This window comes from Lampris incognitus, chromosome 11 (assembly GCF_029633865.1).
Source record: "Lampris incognitus isolate fLamInc1 chromosome 11, fLamInc1.hap2, whole genome shotgun sequence".
In the NCBI taxonomy this organism is placed as follows: domain Eukaryota; kingdom Metazoa; phylum Chordata; class Actinopteri; order Lampriformes; family Lampridae; genus Lampris; species Lampris incognitus.
In genome coordinates, this window is record NC_079221.1 from 22,474,405 (window position 1) to 22,502,025 (window position 27,621).

The 27,621-nt window shown below is 43.0% G+C and overlaps 1 protein-coding gene across 1 annotated transcript in view; it reads right to left on the reverse strand.

Moving 5' to 3' along the window:
- The window catches only part of dnah7 (dynein, axonemal, heavy chain 7), a 304,502-nt gene that overhangs the window by 137,355 nt on the left and 139,526 nt on the right, over window positions 1–27,621 (reverse strand). The window contains exons 21-30 of the mRNA XM_056288870.1: window positions 26,020–26,160; window positions 24,695–24,907; window positions 23,815–23,924; window positions 22,069–22,237; window positions 13,474–13,576; window positions 11,359–11,486; window positions 10,060–10,272; window positions 8,453–8,551; window positions 7,896–8,144; window positions 6,643–6,792 (exon numbers count right to left, since the gene is read on the reverse strand). Of these exons, the coding sequence (XP_056144845.1) occupies window positions 6,643–6,792; window positions 7,896–8,144; window positions 8,453–8,551; window positions 10,060–10,272; window positions 11,359–11,486; window positions 13,474–13,576; window positions 22,069–22,237; window positions 23,815–23,924; window positions 24,695–24,907; window positions 26,020–26,160 (1,575 nt within the window). The remainder of the gene's footprint in view (window positions 1–6,642; window positions 6,793–7,895; window positions 8,145–8,452; window positions 8,552–10,059; window positions 10,273–11,358; window positions 11,487–13,473; window positions 13,577–22,068; window positions 22,238–23,814; window positions 23,925–24,694; window positions 24,908–26,019; window positions 26,161–27,621) is intronic.

Consider the following 27,621-nt stretch of genomic DNA (forward strand, 5'->3'; position numbering starts at 1 on the left):
GAGCCATTTTGGGGTGACCCATTGAAATATGCTGTGGCTTGTTGCCGACTTCCACGACAAAGTTCTTGTTCCTAGTCTCCAGGATGTGGAATGGCCCACCATAGGGAGGCTGCAGGGGTCCATGGTGGGGATCGTGGCAGATGAAAATGTATTCTACCGATTGCAGACTTGCGGGGATGTGAGACTGTGGGAGGCTGTGTTGTGAAGTGGGGACCGGTGCGAAAGCTCTGGCATTATCCAGGAGCGTGGTCTGTTAATGGGCTGCAGACCAGGGAACCGTGGTGTTGGGGACAAAATCCCCTGGGACCTGCAGCGGCTGTCCATACACCAGTTCAGTGGACGAGGACTGGAGGTCCTCCTTGGGGGCGGTCCTGATGGCCAGCATGACCCATGGGAGCCTGTCGACCCAGCTGCTATCCTTGAGGCTGGCCCGAAGAGCGGCCTTGATAGAGCGATGAAACCACTCGCACAACCTGTTGTTCTGCGGGTGGTACATGGTGGTGTGGTGGAGCTTCACCCCTATGCTCTCTGCGACTGCGTTCCAGAGCTCAGACACAAACTGTGATCGCTGGTCTGAGGAGAGGTCAGATGGGGTGCCGAACCGGGTGACCCAGGTCCCGATGAATGCCCGGGCTACATCGGTGGACGTTGTCGATTTACAGTGGGACGGCTTCTGGCCATGGTGAGGAGGCCGCATGAGGGTGACAGAACAGTAAAACGGCAATACTCTAAAAGGCTAAAATGTAGCAGGACGTCAGCGAATACTGAATCCATGAGATGATCTGCCATGCTCTCACTTATCCTCTACTGCGAACCACTGCGAGATTACCTTGTTCCCGCGAGACTTCACAAGATGACGTCATCATCACTGAGGTCTCTTAAAGAGACAGTAAAACGACAGCTCCCAGGCAGACTGATCTACAATGGACCAGACCAGGCAGACTGATCCACAGCGGACTAGACCAGCTCCACTGCTACATCGTCCAGGCACAGAGCAAGCTAACGACAGTACAGCAGTCTATGGACAGGTCTACAGTACATCATGGAAGAAAGCAAAACCCCCTCTCACCGTTCCTTCGGTACCATATCAAAGGTCTCCTCATCATCTAAGCGCTCTCATAGCTCTACTAGTAGTGCAGCTGCAGTTAAAGCTAGAGCTGAAGCTGAAGCAGCTACAGCTAAAATCCAGTTTGCTGAAAGATAGATGGAGATGAAAATGGCAAAAGCCGTTTGGACGCAGAAAAGGCATGTTTGGATGCACGTTCAGATGTACTAGATGTTCAAAGAGAAGCAGCAGTAGCAACAGCCAAAGCAGACACCTCTGCATTAGCACTTGTGAATGATAATGAGTCAAGTTGTAAGTACCACAGCATGCGTTGAGGTCAGTCTTTTGACTCCTCACGTGTTGACGAGTATGTTCAAGAACAAGCTGAATTACAGGCTAGGCATATGACACCAGAGCTAAAGCACAGGGACCTTACACTTGCAAAAAATCCCTTTGCAAAGTAGGCTGTCCATGGACAGCATTCCTAGTGTCAAAGTTGGTCTCTCTCATCAACACACGCATAGAGTTAAGAGAGAATTAACTGATATCAGCACAAACACTGCTAAGTTAACCCCCAGCAGGCAGCATTCACCCAAGAGAAATGTCTTATAACCCATTCTATAGCTATACTCAGCAATCAGATGATTATGATTACCCACATTTTCATACTCACCAGTGTGCAGATCCACAGCTGTCAGCTGACCAGTACCATGCTCACCACCATGCTTACCACAATGTAACAGCAAAACAGGCAAACAGAGGTGAGCAACAGAATATGGCAGACTGTCTAGTTTATGACGCGACATGAACTAATCGCTATGGGTTTACTGCAGTTCAACGAGCGCCCTGGAAATTACAGAGCATGGAGAGCGTCATTCTTAAATGCAACCAGAGACCTCAGCCTGACAATAAATGAAGAGATTGACCTCTTACTTAAGTGGTTGGGCTGAGAGTCAGTAGCACAAGTGAGATGCATAAGAGCTGTGAATATGAACGACCCAGTAAATGGCCTCCAGATGATTTGGGAATGTCTCTATGAATGTTATGGAGCTCCTGAGGTCATTGAGAACTCGCTAATAGAAAGTATTGACAGCTTCCCAAAGATTCTAGTGAAGACTAAACTAGGATACTTACTGATGGAACTCCAAGCAGCAAAATCAGAGGGACACCTTTCAGGCCTAGCATACCTAGACACAGCTCGAGGTATAAGTGGCATTGTGCAAAAGCTACCATTTAGCTTACAAGAAAAGTGGATGACACTTGGCTACACATACAAAACACAACATAAGGTTGCTTTCCCACCATTCCTGGTGCTTGTTGACTTCATCTGTCAGCAAGCAAAGATACATAACGACCCAAGTTTTTTCTTACCCGTGCTGATAACAGTAAGCCAGAAAGATACACTTTCAAGCCCACTAATTGAGTGCCCATCTCAGTCCACAAGATGGAAGTTTCTCCAGACAACAGATGATAAGCATAAGACAAAGATTGACCCTGCCAAGCTCTGTCCTATACATAAGAAGCCACACCCTCTGTACAAACGCCATGTGTTTAGAGAGAAGTCCCTTGAAGATAGGAAGTCCTTTCTGAAACAAAACGGTATCTGCTTTAAGTGTGTAGCATCGACAACACATCAAGCAAAGACCTGTGAAAGTAGTCAGCGAGAGAAGGCAATCGAAGTTTATGTGATTGTTGACGATCAAAGCAACAGATCACAGGTGAGGTCAGACAACTTCACCCTTTTTGACAATAAAGGTGACAGTGCTCCATACTCACTTAGAACTTGTGCTGGTACAGTCGAGACAGTTGGTAGAAGAGTGCAGGGATTCAAGGTGGAATCAATGGATGGACAGGTCACCCTCTCTCTACCAACCTTGATGGAGTGCAACCTGATTCCAAATGACCGTTCAGAGATTCCCACACCGCAAGCTGCCCTTGGTCATCCACACCTGCAAACTATTGCCAGTCAGATCCCAGAACAGGATCCTGAAGCCCCCATCTGGTTTCTGCTTGGAAGGGACATCATTACAATACATAAGGTGCGTAAGCAGATCAATGGACCACATGATGCCCCCTATGCACAGAAGCTAGACTTAGGGTGGGAAGCTAGACTTCGGGCACCCGCATGCGCCCTGAATAAGCCGACAGGCAAATAACACCTACTTCTAATTCACCATTAAAGGAAGTTGAACTGAAAGTTGTCTTCATCGTGGTGATTGGGGGGGGGGAATTATCTGCCTGTCAGCTTATGCAGGGTGCATGAGGGTGACAGAACAGCGTTTCCGTTGCTTTCAAACCCCAATACGCGCTGCACCAGAAATTGGTCCACCGCAAGGATTGGGTCCCCTGGCACAAAGAGCAATATAGTGTATCCTATTAGGTGCCGGGAGAATTGCCATGAGTTGTACACCAGGGAAACCAAAAACATGCTGGTCAAGAGGATGGCACAACACAGAAGAGCTAACATGTCAGTCCAGGACTCTGCAGTCTACACCCATCTACAGGCCAGTGGCTAAGGATGAGGATGTGCACATCCTTGATAGGGAGGAACGCTGGTTTGAATGGGGAGTCAAAGAGGCCATCTATGTGAAGAGGGAATGACCATCCCTGAACTGAGGGGGGGCTAACAATACATCTGTCACCATCTTACAATGCTGTGATTGCAACTATTCCTCAATCCTCTATGAATAGTAAACACTGCCATTGTAACTCTAGCTAATGGTCACAGCAGTTTGCATATGAAACTGATCATTAAATTCAGTGGTTATGCCACTGTATTATTTATAAGGGTGGGGATACCTGCAGTCAGTTGAGACTGAAGATGTCAGGTGAGTGATGACATGTTTCTCTCAATAAACGTTGTGTCCAGATGAACTGATTCAACTCTCTGTGATTTCCTTACCTGGATTATTGAGCATGTACAAAGACATTTTGACTGGATGTTCACTGCATCACATCTCACAAACTCCTTTCTAAACCCAAGCAAGCACAGTTACTACTACTACTTTCAGCTGCTCCTGTTAGGGGTCGCCACAGCGGATCATCCGTTTCCATCTCTTCCTGTCCTCTGCATCTTCCTCTGTCACACCAGCCACCTGCATGTCCTCTCTTACAGCATCCATAAACTTACTCTTTGGCCTCCCTCTTTTCTTCTTCCTTGGCAGCTCCATATTCAGCATCCTTCTCCCAATATACCCAGCATCTCTCCTCCACACACGTCCAAGCCATCTCAATCTTGCCTCTCTTGCTTTGTCTCCAAACAGTCAAACCTCAGCTGTCCCTCTAATATATTCGTTCCTAATCCTGTCCTTCTTCATCACTCCCAATGAAAATCTTAGCATCTTCAACTCTGCCACCTCCAGCTCTGCCTCCTGTCTTTTCGTCATTGCCATTGTCTCCAAACAATATAACATAGCTGGTCTCACAACCATCTTGTAAACCTTTCCTTTAACTCTTGCTGGTACCCCTCTGTCACAAATCACTCCTAACACTCTTCTGCACCTACTCCACCCTGCCTACACCCTCTTCTTCACCACTCTTCTGCACTCCCCATTATTTTGTACAGTTGACGGCAGGTATTCAAACTCATACGCCTTCGTCACCTCTACTCCTTGCATCCTCAACATTCCACTGTCCTCCCTCTCATTCATGCATATGTATTCTGTCTTGCTCCTACTGACGTTCATTTCTCTTCTCTCCAGTGCATACCTTCCCCTCTCCAGGCTCTCCTCAACCTGCACCCTACTCTTACTACAGATCACAATGTCATCCGCAAACATCATAGTCCACGGAGACTCCTGTCTGATCTCGTCACTCAACATGTCCATCACCATTGCAAGCAAGAAAGGGCTCAGAGCCGATCATTGATGTAATCCCACCTCCATCTTGAACCCATCTGTCATTCTAACCACACACCTCACCATTATCACACTTCCCTCATACATATCCTGCACCACTCCTACATACTTCTCTGCAACTCCTGACTTCCTCATACAATACCACAACCCCTCTCTCGGCACCTCAGCAAAAGCAATAGAAGTACTGAGACATTTGTTCACTGCTTATGGGTTACCAAAAGTAGTAGTAACAGACAATGGACCTCAGTTTGTATCACAAGAATGTGGGTCATTTCTAACAAAAAAAAATGAGTTAAATGCATCAAACCGCCTGCTTACCATCCTGCAAGTAATGGTCTAGCTGAAAGATTAGTGTAAAGTCTCAAGAAATCACTAGCCAAGAATTGAGCCATTGGTAATATGCCCCTCGGGCACTGTGTGGCGAATTTTCTGTTTAATTATAGAAACACACCCCATACTAAGACAGGAAAGATCCCAGCTGAGCTATTTCTAAGAAGACAGGTGTGAACCAGGTTGTCACTTATCAAACCTTAGTTCTCTCAGCGAATGCAAACTGAAACAGACCAAAAACCTCCTTATGTCAGGTCTTTCACAATTGGCCAACATAGGTAAGTGAAGAATTACAGGGGAGTGGAGAAATACTTGAATGGAGTAATACGTGAAGTGTTGGGTCCAATAACTTACAGTGTTGAAGTGAGAGGAAATTGTGTGAAAAGACATGTAAATCAAATGCTGAGTACCAAGGGAAATCGAACTCGGTTGACACAGAGAGAGGACTCTTCTTGTGTAGAAACATGTTGGGACTATGATGAGTGGAGTGCAGACAATGGGTTGGAACAACAGTTTGTGCCACATACAGTGGAGAAAAAATCAAGAGCACCACCCCTGCAGGTCGTTGAACTGAACACTCGTCCAGTGAGAAAAAGACATCCTCCTGAAAGACTGACTGAGAGATGCAGATGCCTGATTGTATAAAAAAAAAACAAAAAAAAAAACAACAAGACATGGAAGTATGGATTTACAGGGGAGGAGCTGTGGTGTTCTCAACACAGGATAGGTTGACAATCTTGATTGGTTCATGCTGTCCAAACTTCATGATTGGTGACCTCATTGTGGATGGGCGGTTATTGGTTATGCTGGTTGCATACAAGAAAGAGCTTGGGGTGTGGCTCTGGGTTCAAACTACGGCCGGTGTTAATGGTGGCAAATGTTAAATAAAAAGACAACATTTTATTTGGTGAACCTGCTGAGTGTAAGTTCCTCTTTACTTAACATTTTCGGAACACATGTATGGTGTTTTATTTATGGTTTATTTATTTATTTACTTAACCTTTGTCTAACCAGGAGGATCCCGTTGAGATTACAAACCTCTTTTTCAAGGGAAATCTGGCCAAGATAGGCAGCAGCAATTAGAAAGCACAGATACAAAATCACACAGTTGCAAAATTACACATGTGAAAACACAAACTAAAGACAAAAAAATTTTGAAAAAAGTAAATTACAAGCAGATTATAAAAAACAAGTACATGTTGTGAAATCAGCTTCAAGTACTCTCAATTTGGATTTAAAATGGCTCAGTGAGATTAAATGGTGTTTTCACACAACAATTTGAAATGCATCCTTGAGGCAAATTTATAATTTGTGATATTAGGCTATACAAATAAAATTGACTTGACTTCACTTGTCAGAGTTATGACTTCACTGGAGGTCAATGGAAATTATCACTGACAGCCATTTTACCTGTGAAATGGCGAAGGATCTGTAGCTTACAGCAAGGATGCCATCAGACCACTCATGAGAGACTGGATCAAATTGGCCATACAGTTGACCCATGGTGATGGACTTGGGGTTGATGACTGTGATCTGGACCTGGTTTTCATCCATCAGACCCTGGTTGAACATGCAAATACATATAAACAGACATAATGCATAATGATCAAACACTTATCTGGATTTCGAACAACAGAAATCCTTTACTTCGCAGATCAGGGAACTAAAAGAATGACAAAAATAAAAGAACCAAAAAAAGGGAGCAGCTGTATCAGCATTTGGAGCCACTCATTTGACCACATTTCCTCTGCCAAGGCTCATAAATCGCCTGGCAGGTAACTGTCTGCATGATAAAGAGCCTCTGCTAACAGAGTGGGAAAAGCCAAAACCAGAGCAAACGTTGTTTCAGAGACGAGCTGTCAGTCTGCATTAAAAAAGAGAGAAAAGCGGATGCTGTGGGGAAAAAAAACAGAAGCGGGACGGCAGACATGATGGGCGGACGACCAGTGATGATGACAATGATGATGAATGTGCCACTGCTGGGCATTTCATCAGTGAGCCTTCTTCTGTCTGCTTGGTGCTTGGTGTGATGCTTAGAAGCCCTCTTAACCATGTAAATACAACAAGCCAGTTGTTCTTATCCTCAGTGGGAAACAAGCTACCACCAAACAAAGAATATTAATCTGGCCAACTAGATACAGTTGCTTGCTTGGACCAGACATACAGCTCAGATATATCTTCGTAATGTAATATAATACACCTACCATGTACTCGCACATAAAATTATGATTTTTTTAAGGTCGTATGTAGCTTAAGCAAATGTAATCATGTATTGGCCCACAAAACCTAATGTGTGTTACATTTTTTTTAAACTGAAAACAATCTGAAAATGAGATTGTTTCTCTTAATTTGTTAAAAAAAAAACAATTGACCAAGTTTGATACTATCAGCAATGACACTGTGCATCATTATCTCAAAGAGAGAAGAGATTATACTGAGGGTTTTACATTGCTTTTTTTCAGTATATAATTTCCTTCTCTACTTCTACGTAAAAGTGTGGAATGTTTAGCCTTGTCTGCAGAAAGCCATTCCCATATCAAAATTATTCCCTAACTCAAAATTAAATCCATCCTCTTAAGCATCTATCTAGTACTTTTCCCATTAATTACTGCCTCCATCTCTCTCTATGGCCCACCGGGTATGTTCAATTCTGGGTGTGTTACCTTCTGACAGATGTCATACAGGGCCGCTGCCAGCACCCGGTAGGCAGAGGTCTTACCCCCAAAGGGCTCACCAACCAGCATGAACCCATGCCTTACGATCATCATCTCGAAGATCTGCAGGATCTTCTTTGCAAAAAAGTCAGTGACCTGCAGATTCATACGGCGGCTGTTTTCATTAATGGCATCCAGTAAGACATGGTAATCAGGTTTTGGAAGCTTAACTCCGGGGAACAGGTCAGAGGTGATTCCCTGAGATTAGTGTAGAGTTGGAGGAGTGTGAGGGAGGAATCATGTGGGTAGAGAAAGGGAACATATACATGGAATCAGAATAACAAACAAAAACACACACACACACACACGCACACGCACACACACACACACACACACACACACACACACACACACACACACACACACACACAGTGATGAAGTGATCTGATTTAAATAGAAAAAAAGTCCATGTGTGTCAAATTAATTGAATTGAGTTAAAACAGGCAAACACAAGTTCATTTGACCATGCGCCTGGATAAAAACACACAAGCTCCCATCCATCACACCTCAAAGAGTGGCAGATCATGGGCCAGGAATTTGGGCAGATTGACATCAATGATGGACCTCAGCAACAGGATGTCTTCATTCTCCTCTGGAAAACTCAGCTGTACAACAATAACCAGAAGAAGAGTAACAGGTACAGAGGGAGATGACAAGAATCTCAGAGTGTGAGAGAGGAGAGACCAAGAGAGACAAGAAGAGAGAGGGTGAGACAAAACAAAAAAGAAAGAAATGTAAGAAAATAGATGGAGAGAAGTGGACAAAGTGAAAGAGGAATAGGCGGGTAATGAAAGGCTTTGCCAGACAGATGAATTTTGGGGTCTTATGGGCAAAAGCATCACTCAAGTGTCTCTTCATACCACATGTAGCTGACATATACTCCCTTTAAATGTGACAGGAGCCATCACTGCTGTTTTCAGGCTTGCTCAGAGGCTAAATGCACGCCTTTCCTTTCCAAAAGTAATTTCGGGAGCGGCAACAGGGTAAGGGTCCCAGCGGAGCCCGAATAGAAATTCATGTAGAAATTAAAGGAATTCATCATAAGCTTCCTCCAAACACCACTGGCAGTGGGGGGCAGGGGCTTGTTTGTCATTTACACAAGGAGTTTAGGGTGGGTGGATGGCAAGCTGGAGGCAAGTGTGTTTGGGGTGGAGGGGTTGTAGGGGCACATATTAAGAACTTTATCTTTGGAAAGCAATCTGACGACTCATTCTTCCATTTTCACACTTCACGGTACTCTTGTTTTGTTGAGACCTGTTTGAAAAATAGGGAACGCTCAGAAGAACAAACATATCTCACTAAGATAGCCTCCCCTGGACACAGCAATAGCAATATTATGTTTCTCCCCAGAGTTGTACTCAACATAGGGGTCCTAAATGGAGGTGTCTCACACAACTGGCAACCATAACGATGTTCAGCATAGGGATTTGTCTAACCTCCTGTAACACTGGTTTTAGCAGAGTAATCTTCACTTCAAGCAATCTTAAAGTAATCAATTGTAACATTCTGAAATGAAAATTTGGTTAATTTTTTAATGCAAAAAAAGCAAGTTTGTTTGAAGCAGTGTACCCCTGATGCTACGGCACACTAGTTGAATCATAATCATGTAGGGATGGGAACCCTGTGCACTATGCATAATGAATGGTTAGCATTTCTGTAATATTCCATAAAGGCGTGTCATTTTGAACAAGCTTGTATTTGTGTCACTTTTCAACAGTACTGATAGGATGGCAACACCAATAGTGAAGACATTACAAGACCTGAGGTTTATCATGCAAGATTTCCAGTTGATAAAATGGTCTTGATTATTTCAACCAAGGACTTTGACAATTCAACATCCTTCGGATTCTAATTTGTGACATCAACCACTTAATAACAGTTGGGTTCCAACTGTAAATATCTCATTTTGAAACTTATATTCACATCTGTGTGAGAGAAAAAAATGGACACACAGCATACAGTATATTTATAATATGTATGTTGTAATCAGAAAGTAAGACAACATTTGACAGGCGTGATTTCATAACCCCTTTTAGTATGTGTCTGAAAGAAGTAAGTACTGCTTAGAGATGATAAAAAAAAATCCTGTCACAGCAAGTCTTTTGCCACACACCTTGAGGTTTCCTGCAGCAGTCAACACAGACTTGACAGCCCTCATCCCATAGTCATAGTGGTGCTGGGAGGACAGCTGCTCTGAACACAACCGATAGGTGGCCACGATCTTCACTGACAGTGGGCGTGCTGTTACAAAGCCGCAAGAGTAGAGAACAATCTCGGCAATCATAGCATAGTCTGGAACCATCATGGCCACAGTCCTGAACAGAGCCTGAATAAGGAAAGTAAGTCTGTTGGATGTATGCATGGTGGCATACTTTGAGGCATATAGGATTGTGCAAGTGCTTGAGATATGGTCTTGGACATGTGTACTTCTGCATGATTGTATTAGAATGTATGTGTGTGTTGTGTGTGTGTGTGTGTGTGTGTGTGTGTGTGTGTGTGTGTGTGTGTGTGTGTGTGTGTGTGTGTGTGTGTGTGTGCATGCATAAGCATACATGTATGCAACACATACAACGGTACTGATATTATATGTGTTCCCACACTTCACCACAACATCCTCTAAAAACTTTTTTTTTTTTTATAAATTTATTTCTGATTTTTCCCTTTTTTTCTCCCAATTTAGTGTCCAATTGATCCCTATTTTAATTCAAACACCCACCCTCGTATTGCATGCGTTCGCCAACTGCATCTCTCCGGCCGGCAGTCTCGAAGGAAAGCGCCTCCCCACTTTCGTGACAAGGCGAATCCAAGCCGAACCACTGTTTTTCCGACACACACAGAGACGCATTCACATGACGAACACAAGCCGACTCCGCCCCCCTCCCGAAGACAGCGTTGCCAATGATTGCTGCTTCATCGAGTCCGGCCATAGTCGGATCTGACGAGACCGGGGCGCGAACCCCAGTCCCCAGTGGGCAACTTCATCGACACCAAGCCGATGCTTAGACCGCTACGCCACCGCGGACTTACATCCTCTAAAAACTAAAAATCTCAACTAACATGACATAAATATGGCACACTACCAAATTGGATTTAGTCTAAATGATTGAGATAGACAAACAAAGCAAGAGAGGCAAAACTGAGATGGCTTGGACATGTGTGGACGAGAGATGCTGGGTATATTGGGAGAAGGATGCTGAATATGGAGCTGCCGGGGAAGAGGAAAAGAGGAAGGCCAAAGAGGAGGTTTATGGATGTGGTGAGAGAGGACATGCAGGTGGCTGGTGTGACAGAGGAAGATGCAGAAGACAGGAAGAAATGGAAACGGATGATCCGCTGTGGCGACCCCTAACCAAGCAGCTGAAAGTAGTAGTAGCAGATTGAGATAGAGACAGACAGCAAATGCATGAATTACTTTGAGATTGTCAGGTAGCTCAGAGCGTCCAGCGTAGCCAGGGTTCATGGTGATGAAGACTGCACAGGATGGATCCAGTTTCAGCTCTGTTCCCTCAAACATCAACATCTCAGCATTGGCAGCAATCCCTGGTAGACAAATGGTGCAATTTTCAGTGACTTGAACAACTGAACTAAACTGGACTCTGTCTTTATGCATGCTCAATAATCCATGTAAGAAAATCAAAGAAGGTTGAATCAGCTCATCTGGATACAACATTTATTGACAGATATGTTTCATCACTCAACGCTTCATCACTTGTGGATAAGGTGAGAGACATCATTATGGAGAGGGATGAAACAATGGTCTCTTATGATGTTAAGTCTCTCTTCATGTGCGTTCCTGTTGATGAAGCAGTGGAAGTGGTCCGTATGAAATTACAAAACAACCCCATCCTTAGCAATAGCACCACCCTTAACACTGACCAAGTATGTCTACTCCTGAAACTGCGTCTTCAGTCCACATACTTCACATACAGGGGGCAGTACTATAGGCAGAGGCATGGGTGTGCTGTGGGTTCCCCAGTCTCACCTGTAGTGGCCAACTTGTTTATAGAGGAAGTGGAAAAGAGGGCTCTGATGTCCTATCCAGGGACACCACCAGGCCATTGGTTCAGATTTGTGGATGACACCTAGGTTAAAATTAAATCTCAGGATATACCACATTAAATCTGTTGACAACCACATCAAGTTCACCAGGGAGGATGTGAAAAATGACAGGTTAGCCTTCTTAGACTGAAATTGCAATTGGTGATGGGGGACATTTGATTGTTGATGTTTACCATAAATTAACACTTACTGATCAGTACTTAAGGTTTGACTCTCATCATCCACTGGAGCACAAACTAGGAGTCATCAGGACGCTGTACCACTGAGCTGACAACGTCCCCACTGACACAGCGGCCGGGGAAGGGGAGAAATCCCACATTAAACAGGCCCTGGTTAAGTGTGTTTATCCTAACTGGGCATTTGTCAAAGCCAGGAAGATGCCGAAACAGTGCATCAGCTGTTCGAAGAGAGGAGAAGGACAGCAGCTGCCTAAGTGTAATCCAGTGGTGATTTCGTATGTGGTGGGAGTGTTGGAAAGTTGAGACCCATATTTTCCAAACACCGCATCTCAGTTGCTTTCAAACCCCAAAACACACTGTGCCAGAAGTTGGTCCACCCCAAGGATCGGGTCCCCAGCACAAACAGAGTTATATAGTGTACGCTGTTAAGTGCTGGGAGGATTGCCATGACTTGTACATTCAGGAAACTAAGCAGATGCTGGCCAAGAGGATGGCACAACACAGAACAGCTAACACGTCAGGCCAGGACTCCGCAATCTACACCCATCTACAGGCCAGTGGTCACTCTTTCAGGAATGAGGATGTGCACATCCTTGATAGGGAGGAATGATGGTTTGAATGGGGAGTCAAAGAGGCCATCTACGTTAAGAGGTAACCTGAACCGAGGGGGGGGCTAAGAGTAAATCTGTCACCATCTTGCAATGCTGTGATTGCAAACATTCCCAAATCCTCTGCAAATAGTACCCATTGCCATTGAAACTCTAGTTAATAGTCACACCCATATTTGCACATGAAACTGGTCGTTGGTTTCGGTCGTTATGCAACTGTATTGTTTATAAGGGTGGGGATACCTGCAGTCAGTTGAGACTGAAGATGTCACTTAGATGAGTGATGAAATGTATCTGTCAATAAACGTATCCAGATGAATTGATTCAACCTTCTTTGATAAACTGGATTCTGCTTTAAATTTCAAAGTAGGCAGTATTTTTCAATGACATATTCATAAACTGTTTTTATGAAAGCATACATTATGCACAGAGTACATATAAATAACTTTTCCCCACTAACACAGTAACACTAGAGACTGACATCTCAGGCTGAACCCAATAAGACCTGATGGGATTCAATGGGACATGGATGGACACCATTGCCTTTGTCAGGGCTAAAATTTCTTATGGTGATGCTTATGTTTGGATCAGACTTAAGTTTAGAAACATCTTCAAAAAATATTGTCACCAGCAATTCATAAACACAGAGCACAGTAATTTAAAAGACAAAGAAACACACACCTCTCTGTATGGTAAGAATCTGTTGGGCCACTACGGATAGCACCTCCAGGTCAATGCGGTTGAACTCATCAAAGCAGGCCCAGGCCCCACAGGACAGAAGGCCCTAGTCAGAGAAACACAAACACACACACACACACACACACACACACACACATGCACACGTGCACACAATTGGTAATAGGTCCTAATAGGTCCTGTCTGCTATCCCATGTGGCACTCACATATAACTCACATCTTTGGTATCACAGCATGGAAAACATTTATTTAATAAGTTATTCTTTTCATTGTCAAACCCAGCCACTGAGGATGCACAAGCCAGTGCATCCTTAGTGCCGGTCCCAAGCCCGGACAAATGGGGAGGGTTGCGTCAGGAAGGGCATCCGGCGTAAAATCTTTGCCAAATCAAATATGCGGATCATAAATAAGACTTACATACCGGATCGGTCGAGGCCCGGGTTACCAACGACCGCCACCGGTACTATTAACCAGCAGGGTGTCGGTGGAAACTATGCTACTGTTGGGCGAAGGAGAAGGAGAGGAGGAAAGCATGTCCAGAGGCAGCTAGAGAGGAGGAAGGGTAGGCATGTGGAGGTGAGAGTTGGAACTTTGAATGTTGGCACTATGACTGGTAAAGGGAGAGAGCTGGCTGACATGATGGAAAGAAGAAAGGTAGGCATACTGTGTGTGCAAGAGACCAGGTGGAAGGGGAGTAAGGCCACGAGTATCGGAGGTGGGTTCAAACTCTTCTACCATGGTGTGAATGGGAGGAGAAATGGGGTAGGGGTAATTCTGAAGGAAGAGTATGTCAAGGGCGTGCTGGAGGTGAAGAGAGTGTCAGACAGAGTGATGAGTATGAAGCTGGAAATTGAAGGTTTATTGCTGAATGTTATCAGCGCATATGCCCCGCAAGTTGGGTGTGAGATGGATGAAAAAGAAGAATTCTGGAATGAGTTGGACGACATGGTGGAGAGGGTACCCAAGGAGCAGAGAGTGGTGATTGGAGCGGACTTCAATGGACATGTTGGTGAAGGGAACAGAGGTGATGAGGAGGTGATGGGAAAGTATGGAGTCAAGAAGAGAAATGTGGAAGGACAGATGGTGGTCGATTTTGCGAAAAGGATGGAAATGGCTGTGGTGAATACATATTTCAAGAAGAGGGAGGAACACAGGGTGACGTACAAGAGTGGAGGAAAGTGCACACAGGTGGACTATATCTTATGTAGAAGGCACCATCTAAAAGGGATTGGAGACTGCAAGGTGGTGACAGGGGAGAGCGTAGCCAGGCAGCATCGGATGGTGGTCTGTAGGATGACTTTGGAGACCAAGAAGAGGAAGCGAGTGAAGACACAGCCGAAGATTAAATGGTGGAAGTTGAAGAAGGAAGACTGTTGTATGGAGTTCAGGCAGGAGTTAAGACAGGCACTGGGTGGTAGTGAAGAGTTGCCAGATGGCTGGAAAACCACTGCAGAAATAGTGAGGGAGACAGCTAGGAAGGTACTTGGTATGTCATCAGGACAGAGGAAGGAAGACAAGGAGACTTGGTGGTGGAATGAGGAAGTACAGCAAATTATACAGAGGAAAAGGTTGGCAAAGAAGAAGTGGGATAGTCAGAGAGATGAAGAAAGTAGACAGGAGTACAAGGAGATGCAGCATAAAGCAAAGAGAGAGGTGGCAAAGGCAAAGGAAAAGGCGTATGGTGAGTTGTATGACAGGTTAGACACTAAGGAAGGAGAAAAGGACTTGTACCGATTGGCTAGACAGAGGGACCAAGCTGCAAAGGATGTGCAGCAAGTTAGGGCGATCAAGGATAGAGATGGAAATGTGCTGACAAGCGAGGAGAGTGTGCTAAGAAGGTGGAAGGAATACTTTGAGGGGCTGATGAATGAAGAAAATGAGAGAGAGAGAAGGTTGGATGATGTAGGGATAGTGAATCAGGAAGTTCAGCGGATTAGCAAGGAGGAAGTGAGGGCAGCTATGAAGAGGATGAAGAATGGAAAGGCAGTTGGTCCTGATGACATACCTGTGGAGGCATGGAGATGTTTAGGAGAGATGGCAGTGGAGTTTCTAACTAGATTGTTTAACACAATCCTGGAAAGTGAGAGGATGCCTGAGGAGTGGAGAAGAAGCATACTGGTACCGATTTTCAAGAACAAGGGCGATGTGCAGAACTGTAACAACTACAGAGGTATAAAGTTGATCAGCCACAGCATGAAGATTTGGGAAAGCGTAATAGAAGCTAGGTTAAGAGGAGAGGTGACGATCAGCGAGCAGCAGTATGGTTTCATGCCACGAAAGAGCACCACAGATGCGATGTTTGCTTTGAGAATGTTGATTGAGAAGTATAGAGAAGGCCAGAAAGAGTTGCATTGTGTCTTTGTAGATTTAGAGAAAGCTTATGACAGAGTGCCGAGAGAGGAGGTGTGGTATTGTATGAGGAAGTCAGGAGTTGCAGAGAAGTATGTAGGAGTGGTGCAGGATACGTATGAGGGAAGTGTGACAATGGTGAGGTGTGCGGTTGGAATGACAGATGGGTTCAAGGTGGAGGTGGGATTACATCAAGGATCGGCTCTTAGCCCTTTCTTGTTTGCAATGGTGATGGACAGGTTGACGGACAAGATCAGGCAGGAGTCTCCATGGACGATGATGTTCGCGGATGACATTGTGATCTGTAGCGAGAGTAGGGTGCAGGTCGAGGAGAGCCTGGAGAGGTGGAGGTATGCACTAGAGAGAAGAGGAATGAAAGTCAGTAGGAGCAAGACGGAATACCTATGCGTGAATGAGAGAGAGGACAGTGGAATGGTCAGGATGCAAGGAGTGGAGGTGACAAAGGCATCTGAGTTTAAATACTTGGGGTCAACTGTCCAAAGTAACGGGGAGTGCAGTAGAGAGGTGAAAAAGAGAGTGCAGGCAGGTTGGAGTGGGTGGAGAAGTGTGTCAGGAGTGATTTGCGACAGAAGGGTACCAGCAAGAGTTAAAGGGAAAGTTAACAAGATGGTTGTGAGACCAGCTATGTTATATGGTTTGGAGACAGTGGCACTGACGAAAAGACAGGAGGCGGAGCTGGAGGTGGCAGAGTTGAAGATGCTAAGATTTTCACTGGGAGTAACGAAGAAGGACAGGATTAGGAACGATTATATTAGAGGGACCGCTCAGGTTGGACGGTTTGGAGACAAAGCAAGAGAGGCAAGATTGAGATGGCTTGGACATGTGTGGAGGAGAGATGCTGAGTATATTGGGAGAAGGATGCTGAAGATGGAGCTGCCAGGGAAGAGGAGAAGAGGAAGGCCAAAGAGGAGGTTTATGGATGTGGTGAGGGAAGACATGCAGGTGGCTGATGTGACAGAGGAAGACGCAGAAGACAGGAAGAAATGGAAACGGATGATCCGCTGTGGCGACCCCTAACGGGAGCAGCCGAAAGTAGTAGTAGTAGATTCTTTTCATTGTCACTAACAAGGGATCATTTAACTTTGGATGTGTTACGTACTTCAGTTTCTATTTTATATAGAGGAGATTTCTTTCTTTTTTCTTTTTTTTTGGATTTTCCCTCCTTTTTCTCCCCAAATGTATTATGCCAATTACCCCACTCTTCCGAGCCTTCCTGGTCACTGCTCCACCCCCTCTGTCGATCCGGGGAGGGCTGCAGACTACCACATGCCTCCTCCGATACATGTTGAGTCACTAGCCGCCTCTTTTCACCTGACAGTGAGGTTTTTCGCCAAGGGGACATAGCGCATGGGAGGATCATGCTATTCTCATGCAGTTCCCCCTCCCCCCCGAACAGGCGCCCCGACTAAACAGAAGAGGCGCTAGTGCAGCGACCAGGACAAATACCCACATCCGGCTTACCACCTGCAGACACGGCTAACTGTGTCTGTAGGGATGCCTGACCAAGCTGGAGGTAACACGGGGATTCGAACCGCCGATCCCCGTGTTGGTAGGCAACGGAATAGACCGCCACGCCACTCAGATGCCCATACAGAAGAGATTTCTGAAAAGCCCATTCAGCTTGTAGAAACTTTAGGTGACACATTCCTTGCCACAGCTTATTGAACATACAATAAATGACAAGGAATTGCTAGCTGCCTGGATAGCTAGCTAAATCGTTTGATGTGTGTGTGTGTATATATATATATATATACACACACACACACATACATATAGTATATATATATATATATATATATATATATATATATATATATATATAAACTCTTCAATGCAGCCGACAAAACTTCTAATTTTCATAAAATAGAACCCGATCAATATGACAATCTTCTACACAGCAACATCACCAAATCTTACAAGAAGGTTGTGAAGTCTGCTGAAAGGACAAAAAAAAAAATCGCATCAGATCTCAAATTAGATGACAGCATTGATGTCACCACCCAGAACCAAGCCTTTATTACCCTGAAAGACCACAAACTAAATTTCAAAAACAAACCAACATGTAGGCTTATCAACCACACCAAACCCGAAATAGGTAAGCTAAGTAAAAAAAAATATTGAAAATATAAAGCGGACAATTCTGAAGAGGGTTCCCTTAAACCAGTGGAAGAACACCTACCAAGTATTGAAAATGTTTAAGGACATAGATGACAAGAGCAGACATACGTTTATATGCTTTGATATTTGTGTTTTACCCCTCCATAACTAAAGAGCTACTAGACAAAGCTATTGAATTTGCCTGAACATACATCAAAATTTCCGACCAAGACAGAGACATAATAGCCCATGCTGAAGAGTCAATCTTATACCACAAGGGGATCCCATGGCAGAAACAAGGTAACAGCAAATTTGACATGACCATGAGCAGATTTAATGGGGCAGAGACTTGTGAGCTAGTGGGCTTGTACTTGTTGTCCCAACTACAGGTCCTAAACATCAACATCGGGCTATATAGACGACGGGCTGGCAGTCTGCAACAAACCGGCAAGAGAAGTCGAGAGAATAAAAAAGAAAATGTGTAGTATATTTGCAAACAATGGACTAAAGACTACAATTGAGGCTAACAAAAAACAGACTGACTTCCGCGACATCTCACTAGACCTTAGAAATGGTACATACAAACCATACATGAAGCCCAACAATATACTACAATACATCCACAGAGAAAGCAATCATCCACCCTCCATTTTGAAAAATATCCCAGTGAGCATAAACAAAAGACTCTCACGTTTATCATCCAGTGAAGCCATCTTTAATGAAGCACCCCCCCCCCATACCAGAAAACCTTACAAACATGAGGATATAATTTCAGACTTAAGTACAATCCACCACCAATTAGCGACAGCCAGCAACAACAACAAATTAGCGCAGCAGAAAGTGAAACATCACCTGGTATAATCCCCCCTACAGTGACACTGTGGCTTCTAATATTGGAAAACAATTTTTCAAGCTTTTGGATGAGTGCTTTACCCCAGACCACCAATTGAGGAAAATATTCAACAGAAACACTGTCAAAATGAACTACAGCTGCATGCTAAATGTTCATCAGGTTATTTTATCCCACAACACAAGCATCATGGCCAAGGCACAGACCCCCTCACCGCAACCAAGTACCTCCAACTGCAAATGCCGTGCTAAGGCATCGTGTCCTCTAGAAGGAAAATGCGAGATAGAGGGAGTCATCTACCAGGCATCGGCGACAAGAGAAGACAACTGCTATGTGGGCACTTACGTGGGATTAACAGAGGGCCCTTTTAAAAGTAGGTTTAACACCCATATGAATAGCTTCAGAAATGAGCATGCAAAAAATGCAACAGCCTTAAGCTGCCACATTTGGTCATTGGTAGACAAGAATATCAGTTATTCTGTCTCATGGAAAATCCTTGCAAAGAGTAGTGCATATTCAGTTAGGGGTAAAAGATGTAACCTGTGCTTGGCAGAAAAGTATTTTATTATTTGCAGACCTGATATGTCCACCTTCAATAATAGAAACAAATTGGCCACCAGTTGTAGACACTGAAAAATATCTCCTTTGTAACTATTAGTAAAACATCTTTATTATTCTCCCCCCATTAGATGATACACATATGACGTTTATTAGAGTTTTTTTATATGTTTTAAATATATATATTTTTTATATATATTTTAACTGCCTGTCCTTCCAACTGTGCCCTAACACCAACCCAATATATAATTCACATAAAGTACCTTGTTATATTTCTAATGTATGCCATTTCAACAGTGCCCTGGCCCCTAAATGCTTTTCAAATCAAACCCCAGTCCCATTGGTTGTAATATTTTCTACCCCTCCATTGGTTGCTGTGCGTCATAAGTACCTACCCCATTGGTTGTTATAATTTGAATGTTTCCTCATCTGATTGGTCGCTGTCTAACAGAAATTAAGGAAGTGACGCTGGACAACGTAAACTGTATAATCATTTGCGAATAAAACATTAGCAGCTGATGAGTGCGAGACGCATGAAACAGGCCTGTACTGCAATGCATTAAAACTTTTTTTTTTCATGTATCCGTGTTGATATTCCGCTCCTCATTAGTTGAGCACTTAAATCGCCATTGACAGTTTCGGAAAAAAAAGCTGTGTGTGTGTGTGTGTGTGTGTGTGTGTGTGTGTGTGTGTGTGTATATATATATATATATATATATATATATATATATTTAACAGTTGATGATTGCTTATGGCATGAAACAGGCTTGTACTCTCTCATAAAGAATTTACTTGACTCACCGGATTATATATATATATATTAAGATAGATGTAGGAATATACAGTGCATCCGGAAAGTATTCACACCACTTCACTTTCCCCACATTTTGTTATGTTACAGCCTTATTCCAAAATGGATTAAATTCCTTTTTTTTCTCATCAATCTACACACAATACCTCATAATGACAAAGTGAAAAAGGTTTTGTAGACATTTTTGCAAATTTATTAAAAATAAAAAACTGAAATATTGCATGTACATAAGTATTCACACACTTTGCTATGACAGTCAAAATTGAGCTCAGGTTCATCCTGTTTCCACTGATCATCCTTGAGATGTTTCTACATCTTGATTGGAGTCCACCTGTAGTAAATTCAATTGATCGGACATGATTTGGAAATGCACACACCTGTCTATGTAAGGTCCCACTGTTGACAGTGCATGTCAGAGCAGAAACCAAGCCATGAAGTCAAAGGAATTGTCTGTGGACCTCTGAGACAGGATTGTATCGAGGCACAGATCTAGGGAAGGGTACAAAAACATTTCTACAGCTTTGAAGGTCCCGAAGAGCACAGTGGTCTCCATCATTGGTAAATGGAAGAAGTTTGGATCCACCAGGACTCTTCCTAGAGCTGGCCGCCCAGCCAAACTGAGCAATCGGGGGAGAAGGGCCTTGGTCAGGGAGGTGACCAAGAACCCGATGGTCACTCTGACAGAGCTCCAGCGTTCCTCTGTGGAGATTGTGGAGATGGGAGAACCTTCCAGAAGGACAACCATCTCTGCAGCATTCCACCAATCAGGCCTTTATGGTAGAGTGGCCAGACGGAAGCCTCTGCTCAGTAAAAGGCACATGACAGCCCGCTTGGAGTTTGCCAGAAAGCACCTAAAGGACTCTCAGACCATGAGAAACAAGATTCTCTGGTCTGATGAAACCAAGATTGAACTCTTTAGCCTGAATGCCAAATGTCACGTCTAGAGGAAACCAGGCACCTCTCATCACCTTGCTAATACCATCCCTACAGTGAAACATGGTGGTGGCAGCATCATGCTGTGTGGATGTGTTTCAGTGGCAGGAACTGGGAGACTAGTCAGGATCGAGGGAAAGATGAATGGAGCAAAGTACAGAGAGATCCTTGATGAAAACCTGCTCCAGAGCGCTCAGGACCTCAGACTGGGGCAAAGGTTTACCTTTCAACATGACAACGACCCTAAGCACACAACCAAGACAACCAAGGAGTGGTTTCGGGACAAGTCTGTGAATGTCCTTGAGTGGCCCAGCCAGAGCCCAGACTTGAACCCCATTGAACATCTCTGGGAAGACCTGAAAATAGCTGTGCAGCGACGCTCCCCATCTAACTTTACAGAGCTCAAGAGGATCTGCAGAGAAGAATGGGAGAAATACTCCAAATATAGGTGTGCCAAGCTTGTAGCTTCATACCCAAGAAGACTTGAGGCTGTATTCGCTGCCAAGGGTGCCTCAACCAAGTACTGAGTAAAGGGTGTGAATACTTTTGTACATGCAATATTTCAGTTTTTATTTTTAATAAATTTGCAAAAATTTTGACAAAACCTTTTTCACTTTGTCATTATGGGTTATTGTATGTAGATTGATGAGAAAAAAAAAGGAATTTAATCCATTTTGGAATAAGGCTGTAACATAACAAAATGTGGGGAAAGTGAAGGGGTGTGAATACTTTACGGATGCACTGTATGTATAGACAACTTGGCAGCTGATGAGTGTGTGACGCACAAAAAGGCTTGTACTGCTATGAATTAAAGTTTTTTTCCCTACATCTATCTTAATATTCCGCTCCTCATTTGTTGAGCACTTTCATCAAAACCATTGACGGTTTCCAAAAAAAAAAATGCTATAGCGACAGAGCAAGAGAAGAGAGTAAAAAAGAAAGAGTAAAAAGCAGCACCCACTTTGAAGAATTTGCCCAAAGCAATGTAGTCCAGTCCATCAGAGCAGTTGAAGACCACACATTGCTTGGCAATGGCCTTAGCCAGATCTTTTGTTGTCTCTGTCTTCCCTGTGCCAGCTGGGCCCTCAGGGGCCCCTCCCAAATGAAGATGGAGAGCACCAAATAGAGTCCTGAAGGGAAATTACAAAATATATGGCCACAAGGCTAATTAGCAAATTATAATGCCCAATGTTCTGAACAAAAACGTAAGTACTAACGACCAATCGGGCATGTCAGAGGAAAGTGTTTTAACATGGCAAAAGCTTTTCATGATACATTTTTATTCATGTACTGCCCTCACTTCAAATAGTTAATATTGAACTTCTGACTAGGAAAATGCTTTTTGTCTTTGCAAAAAAGAGACGAAGGACATGCTAGTTGGATCAACAGGAAAGCAGATGCTAGGAATATTTAATGAACCAAAAACCCAGGAGATGTAGTCTCAAAAAAAATAAAATAAAAAAATGAAAAAATCAAGGCACGTTTTTTCCCCCCAACAGTTTCAAATTAAATTTATGAGTTTAATGTAAAAAAAAAGAAAAGAAAAAGTTAAAAGCATGACCGTGTTTTTAAATTACATGGTCATGCTTTTCAAAAGTTAATATTTTTTAATTATGCATTCATCGGAGAATAAATGCTTTTTACCTTAATTTTGTCAAACAGAATGCCTTGATGTATTTTGGAGACTACATTTCCTGAGTTACTGGTTTGCTTTATGTCTTTACCTTAAGTAGCCAGTATTACAGAAAGCAATAACTTTCTGATAAGAAAAGACTAGGCACTATTAGGGATGGGTATCGAAACCCGGTATTAAATGGGCACTGGTGCTAAATCATTAAAGACCGTAGTATTGATAAGCTCCAACATCAACAGTTGTGCTAATGGTATCGGAGAAATTAAGTAAATACATTTCCTACTTATTATTCCTACTTATTACATATTTAGGCTATATAAACATTATCTTGCACTTTTTATCTCACAACTCCGTTTCTAATTTGCAATAAGATTAAAACATTCGTCTATGATGCATTGTCGCTATTCCCAATCCCGAAGAGAGATCGCTCTCTTGGAGTCTGTTGTATGTGCGAGCCGAGGGGCACACATGCACACACGCATACACAGCCTGCTATTAGTGACAATGGCTGGGTGATAACTAAACGATCAAAAGTCTGGTTATACTTCACGGGAGTCAATGCTGACAATGGTCACTGCCACAATTGCAACAAATATTTTGCATGTAATGACAGAAACACAATCAATCTTTGCAAACATCTAATGAAAGTGCATCAAATACAGGTGGAGAAATGTAGTTTTCGACTGCCTAGCAGCTCGTTGTTCGTCTCTCATTGCGCCATCCACCTCAGGTATGTTATGTATGCTAGCAGCCTGGAGTTAACTAAATTATACAAACATGGGTTAATGATTTAAAGTAATGCCCTTTCCAGACATGAGAAAATAAAGCGATGTTAATTCTGTTCTTAATATGTTTTTTTTGTTTTTTTTTCCTCTTAAAAAATAACAAGAAAAAACCGATAAGAGTATCGTTAAAGTACCGGATTGATAAGCAGTAGAGGTACCATTAAAATCATCATTATCAACATCATCATCATCATCTTCTTCTTCTTGCTTATTCCCTGTTTCTCAGGGTTGGTGGGTCTGTAGAGGTAGTTTGCGTTTGTCTTAATTGTTCTGGCTTTAGCAGTTTTACCTGTAGCAACGGTCAGTGAGAGGAGTGATAACCAGCCGTGGAGTGTTTCCCAGGTACTCATAGCCGTATGCCAAGCCGGCATTGATCATCTTAGTCTGGAGGTGGTTCTCCTACAGGAGGAAAGACACCAGGTCAAGTAAATATGTATTACATATGGCAATAATAGAGTCTGGTTAGAAGTACAGAGAAATGTAATTTTCTCTATTCTAGGATGAGCTGAAAGCATGTCACAATTTTGAAAAGGGGTGATATTTAAAGTATTCTGATTCTAATTGAAAGGAAAGGGCACAAGGTGTTTAATGCAAAATTATTATTTGAAAGACAATCTTGCCTGTGTACAAACACATAAGAGAAGAACAGAGTGCAACCCGCTGTATTCCACTTTAAGTTGGAAGAAATCCAAATAATTTCAACACCCAACCACAGAATTGATTCTTTTTTTTTCTTAATGTACTGACAGCAGTCTATTATGTGGCAAGTAGCCTATGTGCCCAAATTAGATTTGACTGAGGATTCTATTTGATAGATTTGATTTCTTGAACAACTTCAACCGAGAATAACCATTTGAAAAAAAATTAGTCCCTCACTAAATCTTATTAGTCATCTAGTAAATTATTAGGCGAATCGGTTAATCAATGGCAAGGTTATATTTTACAACGCAACTACAGAAAATGATAAATGTAATGCCCCCCCCCCACACACACACACACACACTTAGATCACTTTTAATCACAATTAAAGCTGTGTCACAATTGGGGACACAGCTTTTGTCTCCAATTTGACAAGCCATCCCCAATTAACGGGTCTTTAGTCTGAAATGTGTCCATGAAAGTAGGATAAGTCAGGAACACACACACATACACACAAAACAATGACTTACCACCCAGTAGTAGCGTAGTTGACTGAGCCATTCAAAGTCGTTCTCATTGTTGATGCCCTTTTGGACCAGCGTGGCCAGCACATCCCTGGCATGAACATCCTGGACCACCAGGGCACCCAAGGTCACCCGGTTCTGCTTGGGCAGCTTCCCACGAACTAGTGTCACAATATCATCTATCTGCCTGTTGTTCTGCTGCAGGTAGGCCTCCAGGGCCTGCAGAAGAGTAAGGAGAAATGGCAGGCACTGTGGACTGATGGTAAGAGATAGCGACCCTCCCCATCATCGAAATATCACATGATTGATCCCCCCCCCCCCCATCATCCACTGCTGTCAAAGTGTTTTGAGCAAAACTGTGACTACTCTGTGTTGCTATGCTTCTGCTCATGGCTGCATGTTTGTCTGTCTGAGAATCCTGTGCAGAGAAAAACATATTTTGTAATACAGTGACTGACATGCTCCAAGTTAAAGCCTTCTGAAGGTCCCATTTCATTAAACAGCACTTAATTCCAGTACATAGCTATGGTTAAGAGAAGCCCATTGGCTAAATCTACTAAATAAGGTGTGCCAGCACAAAACCAATGGGCTGTACTCTTCATTTGATCTGAAAGATCTAAGTAGACTTATTAAGGCTGGCTGTTAGGTCCAGTGATTAGGTTCAACAGTAGTAGGTTCACGAAATGCTACTTTTGAAACTCAAATCAGTCTCCATGTTGAGAGAGGTTTGAGTGCTTTGCGTTAGATGGTGGTGAGTTAATCAAGTGACTTGGCCCAAAGGTAAGTAATATCGGCGAGTAAAAGACTAATCTGGATGAAAACATAATCCATTGGTCATGTAGCCAAGAGTAATCATGGCTTTTTTGATCTCAATTTCAGAACCCTTTTCTTTATTTAAACTACTTATAATCTCTTTGGCTTTGTTTGGCTGGGTATAGCTGTCAGGCTTATATCTATTTCCATTCTATATACAGTTAAATGCTAAAATGAATATCATACAACTTCAGTGCATTCCTCTTATATTCAGCAAGCATGTTCACATGCACCGTAATATCCAGTTGTTATAAAGCATTTTGAAGAGTTCCCTTTTGCTCGAATTACAAGAAACTCAAGAGTGCATATTAGGTGTTTTACAACACAATTCTTATAGTCAGCATAGCAGTCGTAGATTCATTTTAGGATTCTAAAAGATTATTGGTGTACGTGAAATACCAGCATATGTGCATGGTTTCCAACCATTACAGCTAACAATTTCTAGCTTCTATACATACTGCATGTAACTAATTTCAATAAAAACAAAAAATGGATTTTCATGGTCTGGCTTTTCACACCTTCTGTCCTGAGCAAATAGCTTGGTGGATATCCTTAGTCCAATAGACTTGTGAGACACACAGCACAGTCTGACTCGGCCAAGCACGCACCCAGTTAATCCTCAGGTCCTCAGGGTATGCATCAATTGCTTTCCCAATTACCTGAAATTGACAGTGAGAAGGCTACATATTTTAAACTAAGCCAGCTACTAGTAGAACTCTAAATTTAGAGCTCATCCGCAACTTTCTAATTGACTGTAAAGAAATTATGTAATTCATTCACTAGCCATCTGGTATTACTTAAAACATCCTGACACTGCACCTGGTGGTTTCATTATAAATGCATCCTTGTGTTTAATTTAGTTAATATATAGAGCCAACATCTCAAACACAGAATTTTGATAATCATATTTGAATCAATGTCAAACAGATCTCTAACTCAGCCTTGATGGCAACAATACAAAACAATGAATAACGTATTAAGTGCTTCACATGATTATGGTCATATGACCAGACTATGACAGTTCAAAGTTGTCAAAACTTTTTGACCTGTCTGAAATAAAGGTTGTAGAAGCCGTAACACTTTATGTAGGCCTACTTTGAAATTTTAAATGTTGCCAAACACCAGCGAGAAATGTGTTTATACCTGTAAGCTAACATTAATGAACAAATCAATGAATTAAATAATGAACAGGCAAATAATAAATAGGTATGCATTTGTTCAGCAAATAAATAGGTATGTGTTTGTTCAGTTGTAGATAGGCAACCAGTAGGTAAGTGGGTAAATAGATACAGTGCATCCGTAAAGTATTCACACCCCTTCACTTTCCCCGCATTTTGTTATGTTACAGCGTTATTCCAAAATGGATTAAATTACCTTTTTTTCTCATCAATCTACATACAATACCCCATAATGAGAAAGTGAAAAAGGTTTTGTCGAAATTTCTGCAAATCTATTAAAAATAAAAAACTGAAATATTGCATGTACATAAGTATTCACACCCTTCACTCAGTACTTGGTTGAGGCACCCTTGGCAGCGATTACAGCCTCAAGTCTTCTTGGGTATGAAGCTACAAGCTTGGCACACCTATATTTGGGGTATTTCTCCCATTCTTCTCTGCAGATCCTCTCGAGCTCTGTAAAGTTCGATGGGGAGCGTCGCTGCACAGCTATTTTCAGGTCTTTCCAGAGATGTTCAATGGGGTTCAAGTCTGGGCTCTGGCTGGGTCACTCAAGGACATTCACAGACTTGTCCCGAAGCCACTCCTTCATTGTCTTGGCTGTGTGCTTAGGGTTGTTGTCGTGTTGAAAGGTAAACCTTTGCCCCAGTCTGAGGTCCTGAGCGCTCTGGAGCACGTTTTCATCAAGGATCTTGTTATGTCTGCACACATCGACAGTGCTGCATTTGATTTGGTGCTGTTCTATTGTGCTGGGATGAATTGGTGATGCCTGCGGGCTCTGGGTTGTTTGATCGGGTCTGCCTGTGATGCTGTGTCAGTCTAAATAAACAATGCAAGGCAGAGGTTGTGTAGAGCGACAGCGCTGTGTCCTGACGTGACTTCTAAACACAATCTTGGCGACGAGGATGGCTGATATCTCTCTCCCACCACCTGCCCCATCCC